This window comes from Grammomys surdaster, unplaced genomic scaffold (assembly GCF_004785775.1).
Source record: "Grammomys surdaster isolate TR1022 unplaced genomic scaffold, NIH_TR_1.0 169, whole genome shotgun sequence".
NCBI classification, from domain to species: Eukaryota; Metazoa; Chordata; class Mammalia; order Rodentia; family Muridae; genus Grammomys; species Grammomys surdaster.
In genome coordinates this window covers 5,097,527-5,118,672 of record NW_021604617.1, presented here as the reverse complement: position 1 = coordinate 5,118,672, position 21,146 = coordinate 5,097,527, and the positions used below count along the sequence as shown (strand labels likewise).

The 21,146-nt window shown below is 42.6% G+C and overlaps 1 protein-coding gene across 2 annotated transcripts in view; it reads left to right on the top strand.

The window, feature by feature from the left end:
* The window catches only part of Plcl2 (phospholipase C like 2), a 166,811-nt gene that overhangs the window by 127,242 nt on the left and 18,423 nt on the right, over positions 1–21,146 (top strand). For both annotated transcript variants that reach the window (XM_028766561.1, XM_028766563.1), the window contains exon 4: positions 5,526–5,601. In XM_028766561.1, the coding sequence (XP_028622394.1) occupies positions 5,526–5,601 (76 nt within the window). The remainder of the gene's footprint in view (positions 1–5,525; positions 5,602–21,146) is intronic.

Here is a 21,146-nt window from a genome sequence, read left to right as displayed (position 1 = left end):
CCCTACAGTGATCACAACACATCCTGCTTTTAATGATCAAGAGTGTGTGATGAATTCCAAATTCTACAGTGTAGATTTCCACATTTCATCCAGACTGACACTTTTCTCACAGACCCATAAAGTCTGCTTTCCTCTAACAAGAATTGAGAAAGACGATATTGTTCGTTGTTTAAATCCTACCCTACCTATTCTACCACCAAGAAACCTATATGTGGTAGCACCACAGTGTATTTCTTTTGTTTGAAATGGCTCAAGGAAATTTTTAGGTTCTTCTGAAAGTTTTATTTAGGTTTCCCTCTATAATTTTCTATAATTTCATTGTGAAAATTCTGGAAGTAGAGGTGAAGTGTTATGAAGAAACCTGACAAATTAGTCTGGAAACAGTTTGTTATTTAAATAGTATTTTCATAGTGTTCTTGGAAAGAGTTGATGACCACAACTCTTGCTGACAATGTAGGCTCTTTGAAGATAGCTAGTTCCCTGGCTTCTCAGTGTAGATAGCAAGATTATTGGAGTTTCATTGAAAACATTTCCCACAGCAATTGTCTGTTCATGCCCCATTCCACAACTGCAATTATGTTCAGGTATTACAAACTATGCTATGAGCTAGGTATGGTGACAAACACCTTTAATCTAGCACACAGGAGTCAGGGCCAGACAGATCTCAAAAGTTTAAGGCAAACTGGTCTTTACCATGAGTTCCAAGATAGCAAGGGCTACATAGAGAGACCTATCTCCAGGAAAATAAAAAAAATAAACAAGAGGCTTTGTTGTATGTATGTGTGTGGGGTGGGTGTGCTAGTTTTATTTTCGAAGTGTGTGTATGTGTACACATGTGAATGAGTTATAGGTGCCATGGAAGCCAGAGGTATTGGATTCTCCTGGAGCTAAGTACAGACAGTTGTGATCCTATATTACAGTTGGGCATATTTATTAGATGGATTTCTGAGACTTTCCTACTGCATCAGTATTAGAAATTTAGGAGCTACTAGTAAACAAGTCACTAATAAAAAATCCATTAGCAGTGACTGTATAAAAGTATTTTATACTGAATAAATAAATAATACCTATATGGCTGGTTATTCCACCTGGCAGTGAGTGAGTGTCTGACTGCTGTGCCAAGGCTGTGTTCTCTGCGATGAACAGAGAGAGATTGAGGAAACAAATTCACTTGCACTTTTGTAAATAATGCTTACAAAATGAACCCTTTTCTCTGGCCTTGCATCCTAAGGACATACCAATGTAATATACGCAGAGAAGACAGAACGACTTAAGGTAACTTACTCATTTGGCTCTTGATATTATCCCACACATATCTGCTTTTGTCTCTACTCTGACGTGAGAGTACAGTAGTGCTTTCACAGTGGGTATAAATTATTTCTTTTACAGTATTAAATTAAGTAACTTGCTTATTGCTGTAATATTTTAAAAGTACATTTTCTTGGTGTTATATTAAAACATCATTTGAAGAGATGGTTTGGTCTTGAAGCTCTTCGGCAGTATACTTGCTAGCATGACAAGTTCCGTGATCTCCAGCCTGGAAACTTAAACCTTATAATCTAAGAATAAACCCAACAACGTTGAGCCAGTGTAGTAGCAGACATGATGCTTTCCTTCTGCCTTCTCCTGAGGAGTGGAACAGTTCCCTCTGCTTCTGAATATCATTGAATGGAGTGCCTTTCTATCTTTACATGTGTGGCATTACTCAGAAGATAGTGGTATTGCAGAAGAGTCGGGGGCTTTGTAGGCAAATGGAATGCCAGGCCCACTTATTCGTTTCGGTCCCATCACCCACAGTAGCAGAGGACCTTGAGAAAGTGGCTTACCTCTCAGGTGGCTCTTTGGTGTTCACATCTGTGAGTCTAAGAACCTAGCTTCCCCACATGGATCATGTGAGCGTCCTGTGAGATACAGCACTTAAACTTTGGAGGGGATGGGGATGACTATGCCTTGTTGATTCATCCAGCCAGCATTCATACTATAACTGCAGCTAGCTATAGAGTAGCATACCCAGGTAGGAGTTGCCTTTTACCGGATTACTCTCCTTCTGTGCCTGCAAAATTCTCAGAATCACGTTTTACCTTCAATCATAATGGACAGTAGAATGAAAGGAAGACAGCAGCCAAGCAGTCCCTTAGGAAGGTCCACAATTAACCCTGTCCTTCTGTCTTAAGACATTCTTACTGATACAGCCACAGGGACCTTGAGCCCAGAGGACTTTACTGCAGGTTAGTGAATTCTATGTTCTGGGCAAGGTCCAGGGACTAATATTTAGCAAATATTAATTTAATTGTAAATACCTCCAAACTATAAGAAAATACAGTCCCACAAACCACTGGTTCCACTTCCAGAGGAAATAGTGCAGACATTTACAACAGCTGTGGCTGAGTAAACGTGTAAGGATTGTGTTCTTCCTGCTGGCTTTGCTTACTGTTTACTCTGTGCTTTTTTCTCTTTGGATGCCTCCCTCTGCAGTTCTCCCTTATGTTCTGTGAGTACCTACTGCTGCTTACGTAACAGACAAAATGCTGTTCTCCATCCTGAATATTAACTGTCTTTGTACACACTGCTTAGGAGAAAGGGGGGAGGAGACATGGTCACTACCATTATCAGCTAGGACCCTATAGTATAACCTAAGCCATACACAGCTCTCTATCTACACATTAGTGTGGATGTCCTTACACACCCTATCAAAGGGCTGTGCCTAATAAGGGCTGTATCACACCTGCAGCTCCAACGCCTGGAATAACAATGCAGTGTAGGTGTTCATTCACAGGTCGTCTTTCCCTGCCTCGGTTTCAGAGTCAACAGCATCTCTTCGTTCTGCCTAAGCACTTAGCTTAGATTCTAGTACACAGAGGATCTCAGCCTGCACACACATAATCTAGCATGTAAGTGTGTGTGCACATGCCTGAGCACATCTTGCTCCAGAGCACAGGAGACAGAAGAGCCTTCCAGTCCGTACCTCTGGGATTTCTCTCGAGCCTTTTTCAAGCATTTTACAGCTAAAAGGGGTAGAATGAGTTAACCTTTGATGGTTCTTTTCCCTAGAAAGTGCTTCTGATAGTACCAGTGTGGTTTGCTGGTTCTCTGAGCTTCTCCACAGCAGATTCTCCAAGTAACACTGAAATTAGTAGTTTGCCGACAGCATTGCCAGTGAGCCCACTAAGAGAAGGCACACTCAGTCAGCTAATTTTGAGCTAGCAGGAAGTGCTCTCCCAGGCCTCCTGGGTTAATGGAAACTCAACCATGACATCCACCATTTACAGTTGTCTTCCTCGAGCCAGTTTTTTAATCCTCGGATTATGAGGTGTGATGTCTTTAATAAACTCCTTTTATAATAAGGGAGTTATTCTGGGAGATTTAATTTCATCCTCATAAAAGGATACACAGGGCTAGAACTCATAAATGCAAACACATCTTTTCTGCCTCAAGAGCTTACATATGTGCGTGGTCCTGTGTTGATGCTATGGTTTTCTTCTCCATCCCGCCTGCTCCTGTGTCTCAAAACTGGGTTCATTCCAGTCCTTGTATTTGCCTTTTTCCTGTTTTATTTTGTACCATCATTGGCCAGTTCTTTGATAATGAGCTGTTGCCACCTCCATCCTTGCTTGGAAAAGTGCTTGTTTCTCCGTAACTCATTTACCTAACATCAAGGCTGAACAGAGCTTACTGATGATGGTTTGAACCTTTTCAGTATGCAGATTTGTAATGGCACAGTGACTATATGTCAGCACAGTAAAGTTCTTAACTATTTGTTTTATCACTGCCTGTTCAATATGTTAAGCTATAAAAATAGAATATTTTAATTTACATGAATTACTCAGACCTTGAAGAATGAATGTTAGATATTAAATTCGAAAGTGCAAGCTCATCAGTTGGGCTGTGGTTCGAGGCCCTGCATGAGCAGTAAAGCTATGTTCCCTGTGTCTTAGAGCACAGGAAATTGATCAGTGCTATCTGACTAGCATTAAGACTTCAGTGCACTTGAGACGTGTTGGAGTATATTTTAAATAAATATAACAAGAATATGGTTTTCTCAGATACATACAAATAATTCAATCTACGTTTCTTTAATTACTAAAAATAAAGATGCTGGCAGTTAGTGATCAGTAACACAAAACAAAACAACGTAAAATTTAAAGGAACTGATGTGTTCATGAATAGGGGTCTCGATCAAATTAGTTTTCTCTGCCAGTTAAAATTAAAAGGTAAGAAAAATCTTGAGCTAGACAGGTAGCAGAGAAGAAATGTTGAACACAGCAGACAAAACTGGCAGTTGAAGAAAAGCTCTTGGTGGGGTGAGGAAGCATACACAGAAAATCAGAAAGACTGCTGTAGGCAGAAGGGGACACTTAGGAACCCAGAATACGCTCGCTTCTCCTGAGGTGTCTCTCAACCTCTGAAGGCTCTTTCTCTCCTGACTTTAGATTGGCTAATTTGTAGAAAGACAGTATGGTTGATTGGCCCAGGACTGATGAGTTAAGGTTCAGAACATGTCCTGCTCTGGCCTTGAACTTGATCGACTCCATCATTGGGGGCTCTACTGGCAAGAGAAAAAAAAATACAGAGCCTTTATTTTAAGCTGTAGAGCTTTGTCTCAGGTCAGGAAGGTTTAAGCCAGCCATCTTGGAAATTTACTGTATTACCTAGTCATGCCCCACCTCCCTGTCTGCCCTACCAGAAAATCTGTCTAACCCTTAGTCCTTAGGGTGAGTGCTGACTAAAACCATTGTTAGAGACATTTTGTAGCAGATGGGATATGTTTAATATTGTTTGTGATACATGGTGTCACATGCTGCAAGTGGTCTCACCTCCCTCTCCTCTGCTTCCTTCACTGTGTATATGTGCTGCTGCTGCCGCTGCTGTGGACTGAAACCTCGGCTGTTGTGGATGCTTTCTGAGTGCTTTACCAGTGCATTGCATCTCTAGCTCTTGAATTTTTTTAAAAATAATTTTCATATGAAGATATTTTTGGCTGAAGTGGGTGAAAGTTTCTAAGTGTTAGGGCTGTTTATAAAATGAATTTGAACATTTTGTTAAAATGGTCACCAAAAAGGGGGGCTCAAAACTCGGGTCAAAGCCAGGCATGGTGCTTACTCCTATAATCCCAGCACTTAGAAGGCTGAGGGGAGAATTTTTCCAATTTTTAAGGCCATTTGGGCCACCTAATGAGTTCTAGGCAACGCTGGACTACAGTAGAAGACCATACCGCCCAAAACAGATAAACAAAAACCCAAGAGTCCTTAGATGGGTTGAGCACACTTACTTATTTATAACTTTCCATCCATTATTGTCTCTGGGCAAGTTCAGTGGTTACTAGCCTAACTACACCTGGAATATATGTCTAGTCAGTACCAGTGAAACAGACGAAGATGCATGGTTTTATTGTTTTTATCTACATATAAACCTGAGCCTGGGAGCCAGAACATCCTGTCTGCCTGTTTTAAGATGTGTCTGGTGTGTAGTGGCAGGAAGAAGCCTGGCTGTTAGTGTGATCTCATGTCTGGGTGTTCCTTTTTCAGATGATACAGTCCCTCAAGGCACTGATCGAAAATGCCGATGCTGTCTATGAAAAGATCGTACACTGCCAGAAGGCAGGTGAGTGAAAGTTTCTTAAAAAAAAAATAATAATACCATCATGTCTTCCTTCTAATACTCTGTCAAGAAGAAAAATATGACAATTATTTGTCCATGGCTAAAGAAAGCACTAACTCAGTGGTTCTCAACTCCACTTAATGGATTTGCCTGGATACATCAACATTGGTCTGAAGCATTGGCTAGGAGATTCATAACTATTAAAAATCTGAAGATGATCTGAGCATGGTGGTTTATGTTTGTAATCCCAGCATTTGGGGTTCTGGGGTAGGATAGTGAGTTTAAGGCCAATCTGAGCTGCAGAGTGAGGCCTAGTCTCCAAAACACAGTCTCCAGGCATTTCTAACATGAGGCTGTGACTGTGACCCTGCATTAATCTCTCCCTCAGTTCTGTTGGCTGCAGACATCCTGCCACTCACTGTGGTCTCCATTGTGAGAGGGACTGGAGCAAAGGATAAATGTCTTATCAAGGAAGCCAGCTCCTTTACGGCTGCTTAGTGTGTGTGCATTTTCAGATGGGGGTCAGGGGGTGGGCAACATCAAAACTTAGCTATGTATTCATTCCGCTTTCGCTCCATGTAAAGTTTTAAAAATCAGAAGTTTCAGCCCTCATAAATCAGGGACCATCTATAGAGATTTGTAGCTATAATGATTTTTAAACTTTCCAATCTCAACTATCAGATTGGTTCTAACATGAATATTTCAAGTTTTAAATAAGGCTGACTTTGCTTCTGAGATTTCTTTAAAATAAAGAGATTGATTTTTTTTTTTTAACAATTGCTGTGCTTTTTGTTTATTTGATTTTGTTTTTTGAGACAGAGTTTCTCTGTATCTCTGGCTATCCTGGAACTCACTCTGTAGACCAGGTTGGCCTCGAACCCAGAAATCCGCCTGCCTCTGCCTCCCAAGTGCTGGGATTACAAGCGTGCGCCACTATGACTGGCTTAATTGCTCTGCTTTTTAAAAAGTCACTTTTTCCATAAATGAATTAAAGTAGATTGAAAATAAAGGCATGTGTGAAACTTTTTGGTATTCACTGGATGAATTTGAATATTCATATGTGTAACTAATCAACAAACTCCCAAATCCTCATCTTGGGTTTTTTTCTCCTCCTCCTCCTCCTCCTCTTCTTCCTCCTCCTCCTTCTTCTTTTTCTTCAGTAAAGTACTGTTAGCAAAATGTTGTTTTTATTTCTAGTCTTTCCCAAACTAGTTCTCCCTACGGTATCCATCCAAATACCATTTTGGCATATCATTATCCTACAGGGAATCATACATTAGATTACCAGGGTGTCTGGATGCAAATCTGATCTCCACACTATACAACCAGGCCGTCACCCAAGTCTCCTGCCATTTTGCCAATATTATAGAAGATTCATCCTACTCCGTCTGCTCCTACGCTTAATAAATATGTTTTGGACTTCTACATGCGTAAGGCTCTTGGTAGCTCTTGCATTCCAAAGTGTAAAAAATAAGTGAGCCTGGAATCTTCAGATCCTGCAGAATATCGAAAGTGTTCATGGTCAACATGAGTTGAAGTGATGCAGAGCCATTGGTGTCTTGAGCCTGAAGGCTAAACAGCTGTGTGCAGAGAATTGTAAAAGGCAGAATCGAGTGGGGCCACTGGCAGTCTTGAGGAGCTTGGGAGAGCTGGAGGAAGGAGCACCAGTGCCCGGTGCCCACAGGCTGGCCTTCCCCTTGCTTTCCCTGCATATCAACCCCACCACAGTTCACAAGCTCTCCCTTCAGTTAAATTCTCCGTGCTCCTCTGCCAGCTCCTAGTACTTTTGAAATTGCTCAGCCTGTCTGCAGACCTTTCATGATTCCCGGGCTCATGTTACCAAAGCATTCTCTTTGGCCCTTCAGTTCACTTCTTCTCTCCAGTTGTTAGAACTTCAGCTATTGTGCATTTTATTAATGCGTTCCATCTCCTGAACAGGATAACGTCCTACAGCACCAAGAATGTATATTGTTACGCTCTGTATCTTACCCAAGACATCTGTTCTAGCATTCTGTGCAGGGTGGTGGCTTGAATGTTAACGAGCAAAATGCGATTTGACTTTTATTAAGTATTCTGTTAAAGCACATGTATAAGTATTTTTGGATTTTGTTGAATTTTAAATGGGAACTGTTTATTAATTCAACTATTTGATTATGTCAGTTTTGCAAATTCCCTGGTTGACGAAATTTGATGATTTCTTCTATAATGGGTTTTCGTTTTTCAGCTTGATTTTGGTAACGAAACACTTGCTGTACTAAGCAGAGTGTCGTACAGCAGGGATTACTCTGGTAATGAGTGGAGAATGACTGCCCTGTTAGGCTCCAGGTGCCCTAGGCCTAACCATACTATAGGACGAGCCAAGATTACCTTTTGGTTACCATTGCTACGTATGCAGAAATACTTAGAGCCCTGGTCTTCCATTTCTCGTGTTTACAGTTACTGTAATGATACACAGTCAGTCATATGAAGAATTGCTAATTTGTATTGAGTTCAAAAGACATCTGTATAAGATTTTACTTTAGAAGTAATTCTTAATGTGTTCACAGAACTTTAGTCTTGGAAAGGAAGGTATAGGTTACCAAGATAAAAAAGAATTGAGAAGTATTTCTAGCTTTTAAACGCAAACTTATACTCATATTAGATAACATTTTGTTTAAACGATCCAGTGGAAATAGGAATCCTGGCCAGTGGAACACCAGTCGCATTTTAAAAAGTGCTTGTTGGCTTGGCTCCCTGAGCTTTCGTAGATTCCGAGGGAAAGAAGCCTTATCTTTGGTGTTAAGTAGACAGGGAGCTGGGCAGGCAAGGTCTTCTCTCCAGTGAAGACCTCCAGCCATGATGGGCTGGCGATTGTAGGCACCCCAGGGAGACAGAGCCTAGCAGGGCAAGGGAACAGCAGGACAGGGGAACAGGGCCTTGGGCACAGCAGAGATGGGGGGTAAGGCTTCTGCAGTTTAGTTTTCAGAAGAAGCTGGTGGCAGAGAGAATTTTGGTGTGGAAGGTAAGGAAAATTTTAATAAGAAAACTCTGTTCGTAGGAATATGTAGCACTCATTGAAGTGTAAGATGTTAAAAGACACACACACAACACACAATTAAAAAAAAAAGACAAGCAGAGTTAGGAAATGGAAAATGTCATGTGAGGAAGGATAGAGTACTTGGTCTGAGGAAGAGGGCTGTCTTTTCTGAGACAGCAGAACAATGTGGTTTTAGAGAAAAGCTAAGACCCAGAGGAGAGTATTGCACAGGGAAGCCTTGGCTCCTAGCAACATCAGGTGACAGGTGGAAACAGGAGCTTGGGACAGGGCTGGGTGCCACCTAAAGCTACAGACTGGGTCATACAAGGTGGTGCAGGAGGAAGTGTCTGAACACCATATGAGTAAGACCAAGATATAATAAATGACAGGGCTATTCAGGAATGAGTGTGTATATGTTAATAGACCCTTTCTCAAGTGAATAAAGTGGTCAGGAATACAGGAACTGAGCAGGAATCTGCAGAGGAAGAAGTATCATAAAAAGTATTTTTAAAACATTTATAAACACTGATAAAATATGCCAAATTCTTCTAGAAAAAAAAATCTCCCCCTGTCATCTGTATTTCTTTTTCCGTGGCCAGAGCCGTAGACTTGCTTTGACTGGCGGTGTCTTGTTTTGCTTTTTCTCATCACTGAATTGATTTGCTTCATGAAGGTCAGAAAAAATGAACTAGAAGGAAACACATGTTTTTAGCAGGTGGTTTTAAGTGGGAAATTGTCTCTGGAGAAGACAAAATCAATTATGTACTTTCTGATAAGAATTAACACCTTTGTTTAATTTCCACCCCCTCTTGAAACCTCATTAAAACGACCACAGGGGATTTTATTTTTTTCCAAATCCATAAAGACAAAGAGAACAGGAACAGCAAAATTTGAGAAACTGGAAACAGCTGAACAAGTGGCAGTGGTCAAATAAGTGATAATTGCTTATCTGCAGCCTCAGGAGAACTGCTGGAAGCTGCATGGCCACCTAGGTGGGGAGGGGAGGTTGGGGGTGAGAGGATGGGAGAGGCAATCTCATTCACACTGCGGACCACCTGCTTGGAGGAGGAGTGCCCTGCTGTCAGGAAGCCAGTAAGGTGGGGAGAAGAGAGAACTATCTGAAAGCCAGATTGGGAAGCAGTCAGAACTGTGTCCTGACAATGACAAAGTTAAGAACAGCAGTCTCATCCTTCAGACAGAATTCAGAGGTAAAGCTCACAAACTTCCCAACAGCACAACAATCTAATCATGTTACTTAGAGATATGAACAGAAGTACTAAAAAGGGAAAACCAAAATCAGCTAAAGGAGCTGCAGAGGACGGAAACTGGTAAGGATTTGCCTCCCAAACTGTTATGATCAAATTAATATAAAATCTGAAGGGAAAAAAAAAAGAAATCAGAAGGTAGAACTGAGGCATTCCTGGAGTTGTGACCAGCACCCATGAGTCATAGGAACACACGGTCTACAGAAGCCTTGGCTGAGCAGAGGCCTGAGGCTAGACAAGGCCTGGCCCCTTGTCTCCAGGATTCTCTCAGAATGAGTGTCTCAGGAGTCCTGACTCTTTCAGGATGACTGGGAACACTCAGAAATAAACCCAGCCAACCCAGCTGCCCTGCGTAGAAGCTCCAGGAGGCTCACACACATGCTCTGGCCGCAGCATTTCTAAGTGAAGGAGTCTTAAGTCCTACAGAGAGTGAAGGTTTGATTCTCCTTCCTCTTATCTGACCAGTGCAACTTTTCTGTGAGTCCTATATAATAACTCTGCTATCTTAACTATGTGTTTCAGATTTTTATTTTAAAGTTCTGTGCTTGAGGTGCAGCTGTAGTAAGACTATGATTTAATAGTTTCCCCAGAAGCTTCAAGCTTGGAGACCCCATTACCTGTACATCGATGTCCCATGTGCCGTGTGTTTGTGTCCTTTCCCCTTCTGTGAATGTTAATAATTGTATTTTATCTCCTTTTGTTCAACTCTCATTTCCTGCTAATTCACACTAATTTTCCACCTTACATTTGTATACTGCTTGGTTCTTCTGCTTGCTGCTTGTAGTCAGCTGAGCGGTTGGCATCTACCCTGTGACCAGACTAGGTAGATCTGTCTCACCTAAAGCAGATGAAGACCCAGCACTCCGCTGTGTGGAGAGGTTGAGCAGTGTCAGGCAGACCTGCCTGCTCTGGGTTCAAGTCTGAAGCCTTTGTCTTCACTTCTGAGCAAGCTCCTCAGAGCCTACCATATTCCTGGGAGCTGCAGTCACCAGATGAGGAACTTGTCACCATCATCACATGGCTGTGTCACATCTTTGTTTAGCCCAGAACAGAGAACTGCAAGTCACCAGGAAGGCTCCTGCTGACAGCAGTTTACTAGTGTTCTCTCTGGATAGATTTGCAGGAGGAAACACAGGAGGCTTATGACTTGCTTTCTGGTGTCTGGGTGCCTCTCAGCTCTGTCTTACAGACGTAAAGCCTGCCCTCTGTTTAGTGTCCTTGGTCCGTGAGTTTAGTCTCTTTAGCCCTTCTCTGCCTCACTTACTTCTTGGTAGCATACCGTTCCCTGAGGTACAATGACCGGTATTTTAGGATGACTTGAGTTCAGCAGCTTAAAGAGACTAGCAGACTGGAGAATCATTTCCTATAATGCTCCAGGATGTGTAAATTACAGAATAGCTGCATGAATTTTGAGAGAAGGGGAATTGTTTCTTAACTCTTTACCTAACTTTGAAGGTGAGGCATAGTCCTTTGAAGACAAGGTCTTAGGAAGCTAAGTCAAACACCACCTAGACCTCTCTGGGAAACCCAGTATGTATCTTCATCCCTGAAATTAGGTAAATAACCATCCATGGTCTCAAGGTAGCCTTTCTCTTATACAGTCACAGACCCTCTCCAAGACATGTACCAAATGACTAGCAATCGTCAGTGAAAGCTTCGGAGGTCAAGAGGTAGCAAGGCCAGCAGTGTCCTTGCTCTGTTCCCAATACCACTCTCTCACTTCTTCATAAGGAAGTATAAGGGAAAGGATCTAAAGGTGGCGCCTCTTCACAGCACAGTTCACGGGCAGCTGATCTAGAAGCGGGTTTCCTGGCACATCCACTTTACTCATCCCTGACATCACCCTTTACACTGGTGGTGTTTCAGAGGATGGTCAGAACCTCCTGAAGATGAGGTCCCTCTAAAATACTACCTATACTGCTCAGCAGGCGAACTGTTACAGCACACTACAGGCTGAGAAGTTGTCTTTCTGGGAAAAGTAGAGCAGACCTTCTGGTGCACTCTTGGCCCTATGTCTGTGCCCTGTGCCCTGTGCACTCCACAGGGACAGAGTGACAGCTCAGAAGTAGACAAGGACTGGCTGGGTGACTGAGTAATAGGCAGGTTATTCTTCCAAGTCACTGACTCCTTTTTTTTTTTTTTTTTGTATATAACTTTCACTGGTGACATTTTTTTCCTGTTCTACAAATCAAAGGGGAGGGAAGCTTCAGGGGGCTTCCTTTTCTGGTGTACCTGCTCTGTGGTCAGATTCCAAAGTGTTCTTTTTTGGCTATGTCTTCCTCCGCTTGTCCTTGGTAATCATAGTCTCTGAGAACATTCTTTTAGTCTAAATAGCAACTTGATTGTTTCCACAGAGATTGAAGCTGGGGTCAGCTATAGTCCTCCTTGACTCTCATCTCTGCTGTTCGGATAAAAGACTGTGGTTGCTATGGCTGTTATAACCACCTGCTACAGCTAAGGATCATAATTAAGAACACAGACAAATCACTTTTCTCACACAAAAACTAGACTATTTTTAAAATTCACACATAGGTATCATTAGATCTAAGACAAATTAGCATAGATGATTTCTGTATGTTTTCCAGCTCTCCAGTGCCAATCTTTAAGATGAAATCCTTATAATAGAATGTAATAAATACAATAATATAAAGTATTTTATATTTTATAGAATATATAATATAAAATATATATTATATTATATATATATATAAAATAAAATATAAAACTATATAAAATATCTAAGGAATTGTAACTACTGAAGGAATAGGACCCTTTTGGGATTCATCATAAAGGTGTGCTATCAATATATTTGACCATGTTATTCTGACTAAAAGGAAATATTTGGTTAGGACACAGAAGAAATTGGATTTGAAAACTCAGGTTGGTCCAGTGATGGAACTTTAAGTCAAGGCTAAAGCACGTGGGTTGGTTTTAGGACAACACCCCGGTGTCTAATCCAGGAATCACACTAATCACACTTCCCGAGTACTCTGTCGTCAGAGCTCAGCAGTTCACCCTCTGTGCTCCAGGCTTGCCATCAGAAAGCCCTGTTTCAGTTTCTGTCAGTGTCTTGAACACTGGAGGGGATGCATAGGCAGTGGGGACCACTAAATAGTTAGAAACCCACCCAGGATCAAGTAGTTGATCCATCCCTTTCCTGGTATTCCGTTCTCAGCAATGGAATGTGTGTGCGTGAGGTGCCAGCCTAAGCAGGCCTTCGGTGTGAAACTCCACTTCATGTGTGCTACACACTCGGCTCACAGTAGAAGGGCCACGTGGAAAGAGCTCTTTGATGTCACAGGAGCTTAGCAAAGCTGGGGAGGGAGGTCAGACCTGCGTAGAACAGGCTGTCATCCAAACGGAGGAGCTGCTCTCCAAGGGGAATCCTCTTAGGAAGAAAGGGCTGGGAAAATGCAGGAGCTCCCAGGATGAGGTCGAGTCAGTGATTCAGATGTTCACGCTTTTGATGGTTTGTTTTGTGTACATGACACAGTCCAAAATCCTTTGGGGAATGAGCCTCAGGGAGACACTGTCCACGTCAGGGTGGCCTGTGAATATATTTCTTAGGAATTGTCTTTATTCCACGTTAGTTTATGTGAGATCACCCATTGTGGATGGCACCATTGCCTGGATATGAGTCCTGAATTGTGTTAGAGTAAAGAAAGAAAGCCAGGTGAGTACTAGGCACACATGTATTGCTTTCTCTGCTTGCAACTGGAGATGTGATGGTAGGCCACTTTGGGCTCCTGCCACTGGGACTCCCTCGTGGCGATGGCCTGCTTCCTGGAACTGTGAGCCACACAAATCCCTTCTGCCCTATGCCATGTCAGCATATTTTATCACAGCGACGGAAGGAAGCCAGGGAGACTGAGAGCTCAGCAGCACCCTCCCACTGATCCCCGCCCTTCTCCGCTCTCTTCTCTTTAGCAGCCATTACCTTCACATACTTTATAATTGCTCACATTCATAGCCGGGGTCTATGTCCTCAGGCTTGGACGCCTGTTTATTCATAGCACACTCCAGACTCGAGAACTGCCTGGAAGAGCTTGCACAGAACAGTAAAAGCCTTTGCCATCACATGTAGATGAGGCTGGGATACAGGCACAGGGCTTTCCACTGAGCTCTTAGGTTAGCGAACGGGGTGATTAGACACATTGAACAGTTTCTGTGTGGCCCAAACTAACAATCTGAAGGTTAGGCTGATGCTGTTTACTAGTAAATTACTTACGGGTTGTAGGATAAAAAGAGAGAATGGGAATGAGTTGAGATTTGCTCCAGCCTTGACAGATGGAGCTGCTATTCACCATTGTAGCGAACCCGGGCAGTCTGAGTTTGACAGGAAAGATCAGGGTTTGTTTGGGGTGAAGTTCAATGTGACTTGCCTGACTGGCTTCCCAGTGTAGAGTTGAAAGATAGGCCTAGGCTAAAGGTAATAAGTTTGGGGACCACAAATATAAAATGGGATATGCCTGTGGGATGACACTGGACTGACCCTCCAGCACTTCTGTGTCAGGAGATGTAGGATAAATGCAACAGCCTGTGTGGCCAGGTGAGCGTGCTGGCCTACAGAAGGGATGAGGTATGCCAGCCTGTGTGGCCAGGTGAGCATGCTGGCCTACATAGATATGCCAAAGGGATGCTGGCTGCCCTCCCTCAGATCCAAGCTAGTCAGGAGACCTCAGCATCCTTTACATGCGGCTTGTGGAAGGACACCAGGGAAAATGGTAACTATCTCAGAGCTGGCATGCGTAAGTTGGGTTCAAACTTAGGAAAGCCATATGAAAAATTTCAGATTTGTAAATTACATGTATTTTGAGTCAGCAGTTCTATTTTTTAGGATCTTTGTGCAAATATGATTGCATTCTTGGCAGAGTTTTCTTTGTAATGTTGAGAACAATCTAAATATTCAACAAGAAGGCTCTGCTAAGGTACGTATAATGAATATTAGGTATCCCTGTATGTATGTGTGTGCATATATATGTATGTGTTCACATACTATATGTAAAAATATGCACATACTAATTTTATTAAAAATATATTATTTGCAGTATTTGTTTTAAAAGACAGGGCTAGAAGCACAGAGCCTATGGCTGTAGTATCTCCTCTCGGGAAGGTTCCTGAGAGGTAACAGCTCAGCGGGAGAGGGGCATGAAAACTGATAGGTGGAGAGAGGAAGAAAGGCACTTCCTGTGCATTGGTTTGTAGGCTTACACGTTTTAGCTTGATGCGTCATACTGTCTATCTAGAAGTAAATAAAATGGAAGAGAACTGCAGACAGGGAGTGGTGGTGTGCGCTCTATGTGGTGTGGTTATTTACATCAATAAATATATATTTTTAGGGGTTTAGAGCAGACCAAGGGTTTTGCTAATGCTAGTATTCTACCCTCTCACCAGTGAAGGGGAAAGAGCAAGCAAGCCTTATGTCAATAACTGGTAAGGTGGCCACTCCGTCCCTGTGACAGGACTGGAGGGGTGTCGTGCTGAACTTAGTTCTTCTGTTACCCAAACGAGCCGTATGCCTGTGCATGACAGTTAAATTCCAAAAAGCATCAAGTTATGCAACCTCACTCACCTAGATTTACCCAGATGGAAAATGCTGGCAGAGGGAGAGAGACTCATATAATTCATTCACAAATTGTACTGCTGTGGATTTGGCATCACACGGATCTTGCCATCCATCTGCTTCCAGGACTATATTTAAGAGACCTGGTTTATCTATTCTGTCTCATGTGGAATAGGATTTAACAGTTCAAAATCCATCTTAAAATAATTTGGCTTTTGTTAATGCCAAGATTGTTTTTGGGAAGATGTCCAAGAAAAGGAGACTATGGCCCTGAGCTATTTGGGAAGTAACTAGGCATTTCCACACCTCCACAGGATGAAGACGAAATACCCCTGTGCTCACACATACACACCAGACGTCACCCCGGGCTGGGCAGAGTACTTAATTAAGGCTATGTATCTAAGTGTACTGTGTGGAAATTAAAGAATCTGATCAGAGGGTTGCAGTTTCATTTCAGGGCCGTGCACTGTCCACAGCATTTTTAATGTGGTTTATGAGTTGCCCTCTACTTATGTGCTAAGTGTCCCTGTCATGTAGATTCCATCTTCTAGGTAACAGCCCCCTATACTGAATTTGGGGAAACGGAAGTAAGTTAAAGTTAGACAATCTAGTTAAGTTTTGAGACCATTTATAAGTCATACTCTTTGATTTCACTTTCCATCTTTTGAAACATACAGATACTCTTGTGTTGATTTTGTTTGATGAGAGAATTATTTTAGAACAGACAGCAAAGTAAAATTTCAACTAAGAACTAATTATTAGTATAGCTACAACATTTTCAATCAGGAGTTAATTGAACCACAGATAGAGAACACACGGACGCAAAAACCTACTATACTTAAGTTGGTAACTTCAAAATGACTTTTAAATAGTTTAAAAGGTAAAATAATCTTTAAGTACATTGTTTGAAGACCAGTGTACCTCATGAATGTTTAAGTCTGGCATGTGTTATATGCTGTATTTAATCTCCTATATTTGGAATTTATAGAAGAAACCAGAATTAACTGTAACCTCTGGCTTTATATGGGTGGCAGTATGCTGAAGAAGTCTGGTCTCTTTACCACTGCCTGCCTACTTGCTTATTTGTGTGTGTGTGTGTGTGTGTGTGTGTGTGTGTGTATGTGTATGTCTCTGTGTCTCTGTCTTTGTCTCTCTCTCTCTCTCTCTCTCTCTCTGTGTGTGTGTGTGTGTGTGTGTGTGTGTGTGTGTGTGTGTTTGTATAGAGGACAGAGGACCACTTCAGGTATTGTTCTTCAGGTACCATTCACTTGACAGGGACTCTCAGTACCTAGGCTCACCAGATTGTCCAGCTGAGGATTCTTCGTGCTCCCAGCCCCTCTGTCCGTGGTGTTGGGATTGTCAGCAAGTGCTATCTCAGCTGACTTTTCTACATGGATTGTGGGAATAAGCTGTAGTCCTTGTGCTTGTACGACAGTGCTGTGCTGGCTGCAGTATCTACCCTGCCTCTGCTACCTCTGACTGGCGTTCCACGGTGCTCTTTTCCCTGTAAAGAAAACATGACAAATTGTGCTTTTCAGTCTTTTATGTCATTTAGTTGAAACCAAACTAGTGTTTGGGGCACAGACCAACGGAAAAGCATAATTATTTTATTAAGAATTAACTCCAAAATAATGTGACAAGTTATATGTGCCTCTGAAATGTACAAAATTATGACAAATGTGTTCTGGAAGAGCATTTAAAAGTAAAAAGGTACAAGGAGCCATGTCCCTGTCCACTATTATATTTGCCCTGGTTTCTATTCTAAGCCGCAGGCTGCTTCTCACTGTGCACACAGCAGCGGCCGCCTGTCCTCCAGTCTCTCTGAGGTGCCACTGCTCCTTAGGCTCTCACACGTGCTTTAGAGCGTCTCAGTACTGAGTCTGCAGATGACTAGCACAGAGAAATTTTCTCAGGTTAAACAAAATTCCTGTTTTTAAACTATCCTTGTTTTCTTATCTATAATCTTGTGAAAAATACTTAAGCCTTGAAGCTGGAAGGCCCTCTGTTTCAGTTCCTGATGCTGAAGATGAGGAGTCACACCTTACACAGGCCTCTTAATGGGCCTCTTTTCTCACTGGTGACTGCTGTGAGGTGTCACTGGTGGAGTGTCATCGGTATTTCTGGGCTTCTTCCTACCCTGGCAGAAGCTACTTTGGGCAGTCCCTATCTTCCTATCCTTTTAAGATCTGTAGGTACTCCACTAAACAAGCCTTATGAAAAGTGTGTGTGGATACTACCTCAGTGTGTGAGCTGAGGGACTGCCATTCAAACACTCGTAATCCAGAGCCACAGGGAAAGATACAGTTGTAACTACTGAGCATGAGTGCAGAGGGTGCCTGCATGCCAGAGAGTAAGAGTTACCTCTCACCCGCTGACCGGAAGGAGAGTGAGGCAAACTGAGAGACCCTGGCCCAACCTGCCAGCAGCCATCACTGAGCTGTGCTGTTGGCTCCCTACTTGTGTCCCAGGCTCTAGATGACCTGTGGTCTCCTGATGAGAACACTCAGCACAAGGCCTTATCTCATTCATGTGGGAGGGGTTGACCGTTATCCTGTATATGATTACTTAAACAAAACGACAGAGTCAGCTTCTTAGGTTTTCAGAAATGTAAATTTGTCTGATTTATCATTTTTTAGTTTATTTTATTAGATTAAAATAATTTTTAAAAACCTTTTTTGCAATTTATCTTGTAAAGTTTTATATAGTGCCACATGGCTGTCTTCTCTTCCATATGTCATGTTTTCTAGTACAAAAATCCTACCTTGGTATTACACATACATATTTTGGCTCTGATTTCAAACAAAGCTATTGTTATATATTTTTGTGTCACTGTTTTGCTATTGTTACCATCTTGGCTATATGATACCTAAAAACTTTGCCATTGTATTCCCTAAGAAAATTATGAGTAGTTATGCTGATTGCTTAAGCACAAGTTTCACTCTCAGTTTGCTGCTTATGTACCTAGAGAACTGTGGCCATTCATGCAATGTAATCGGCATGTTTAAATAATGAGTTTTGCTACAATGTAGCATTACATGTAATCAAGTTTCTTACCAGTGGTATGTCATCAATAAGTGTTATTTGCTAACCATATAATGTTTTAACTTCAACAATCAAGAATTACTCTTATTATCCAAAATGGTGAGATTCGCCTGATTTTAATATTATATACTAATATACTAATTGACAGAAACAAGAAAGTTTAAAAACCCACCCGGCAAAAAGCTTCTCTTTTCTTCTTTAAGTAAATGTTCCTCATTTGGTTTTATGTTAGAATCTTTTAAATAAGTGAGAACATGGAGAACACTGTCCAAGACCACTTAAAAATCATGTCCATGTGAAGTAGGCAGTGACTAGAAAGAGAACAGTAGACCCTTACCTGCCCTCCTCACTTCCTGTCCCCTCCCCTTGAAGGGCAGACAACATTGGGAGTCTTGTCATTTCTAGAGCTCCAGGAGTTGTCCCTGAGCCCTGCTCTGCACACATCTCTCTAGTGTGACTTACCTCCTCACTCTCCTAGCCCAGCTGTCCTCTAAGAAATCCCTAGCCCTGCCCTCTTACTTGAAGCCCCTCACAGTACTTGCTAAAAATGCCTGTGACTGGACTGTCCCAACATCTTAAACCATGGTCTCCTAGAGGGAGAAAGTCTGCATTTTAGGTGCACTGTGGGGGCTGAGGTTTGTAACTTTTCATGAGGCCCCACTCTCAGAGCTCCATGCTCTGTAGAGTATCTGAGTGGCTGCAGCTCCCTCCCCACACCTGTCCAGCAGCCACAGACTCACCCCCTCCCCTGGCCCACCTCTTCCTTCCTATGCCTGTCTCTCTCCTACAGTTAAACAATGGGGGGTTTTTTAAACATCTGGGGCAGGCTGGATGACTTGGTCTTAACATTTGCTTTTCTGATTTTTACCAGCCACTGTAGAGCTCACTCTGTCTTTTAAACAGAATTATGTTTTATGAAAGGTGAAGGAACCCTGTTTTTAAGTTTCTTCATAAGATAGAACTTTTTTTAGGGAGGTATTTCTTTATGATAAATACTTGGAAATAGGAAGAAGGTTACTTAATACCTCACCCAAACAAGTCCTTTACGTCTACCTGAAGGCTCCCTATGACTTGCTAGAGTAATTCCTGGCATTACCGAGGGGTGTGGTGTATGTATATGTGGGCAGGTACAGATATGAGTGTGCGTCTATATGGAGGCCAGAGGTCGACCCCAAGTCTCTCCGCTGCTATTCACTTGTTTTTTGAGATAGTGTCACTTACTGGCCTGGAGCTCATCCAGTAGACAAGTCTGTCTGGCCAGCTAGTCCCAGGGATTTTCCTGCCTCTGCTCCCCAGCCTGAGGGTTACAAGTCTATCACAGCACAGTTGGCACTTGTGCATGAGTTCTTGGGAGCAAACATGGGTCTTTACACTTGCACAGCAAACCATTTTCCCACGGAGCTGCCAGCCCTGCTGTTTTCTTCTGTGTCTTGTTCTCCTTGCGTCTGCTGAAGAGACAGTAGTAGAGGATGCAGCTCATTGTCTGAGCCGTTCACCAGCACCAGAGAGGAGCAGGTTCAGTTAATCCCACTGGGATGCTCACGGGTGCCTTGTTAGCAGAGTGAATAGTGTTTTCCAGGGTAGTTGCATATAGGAACTTACAGCAGTTTTGGCAGCAGGCATAATGCCTGCATAAACCAGACAAGATTTCAGAATGGAGTGAGGACGGTGGGTACAAAATGCCACCGCTAGTTGAAAAGCTACTGGCATTTGATAGCTGCAGCAGAAAGGGAGTCGGTTTTGTTTAATGATGTGACTCCCGATAGGGTAAATACACTCCAGGATGGGTTCCAAGTCAAGAAGTAGATGGCCAGTATAAACTAAATGCAGTGGTATGCAAGGGGAGGGTGGCTCTGGAAGGAGTTAGGTGGTGAATATGATCAAGATACAGATATAATACACTTATGCACACGTGAGTTCTCTCTGTGTATGTCTCTCTATCTCTCTCTTTGAATCTCTGTCTCTCTCTGTTTCTCTGTCTCTCTGTCTCTCTGTCTCTCTCTCTCCCCCCCCCCCCCCTCTCTCTCTCTCTCTCTCTCTCTCTCATACACACACACACACACACACACACACACTATCCTTGGAGAAAATAACTAGCCCTGGGAAGTCTGGGATGAAGAATATACGTGGAAATTAGAGTGTCTTTTTCTAGAAAGCATGGGAGGTGGTGTCAAAAGCCAATTGATTGCATAAGAATTGTGTGGGTCTCGTTTTGAAGGGGCCTCGTTGCCCAGGGATGGAGTGGCTGATTATAGGGGAATAACCAAAAAACAACCTATGAGTTTTAGTGACTCCAAATAAAAGAAAGACTCTTGCATTATTGCTGTGAGGACCCATCTACAGAAATTGTTTTTGAAAACTATTTAGGAATATTCATTTGATTAAGTCATCCGTGTAAAGAGTCACAGTGTAAGTAGACGTTGGCGGCACTTGTCCCCTTCCCAGCAGATAGGTCTGATGTTTCCCTGAAGCAAGTGTACATCTTTGCACTGTCTTCCTCCTGTGCCAGCACTGGTCCTCAGTAGAGATGAAACTTGCCTCTGACACCCCAGATCCCTGAGCCAGCCTTAGTTCCTTAGTCTAAAGTAAGAGCAGGTTGAAGTAACCACTTGTATACCTGTGAGGAGCACTGAAGACCTGTGAGGAGCACTGCAGACCTGTG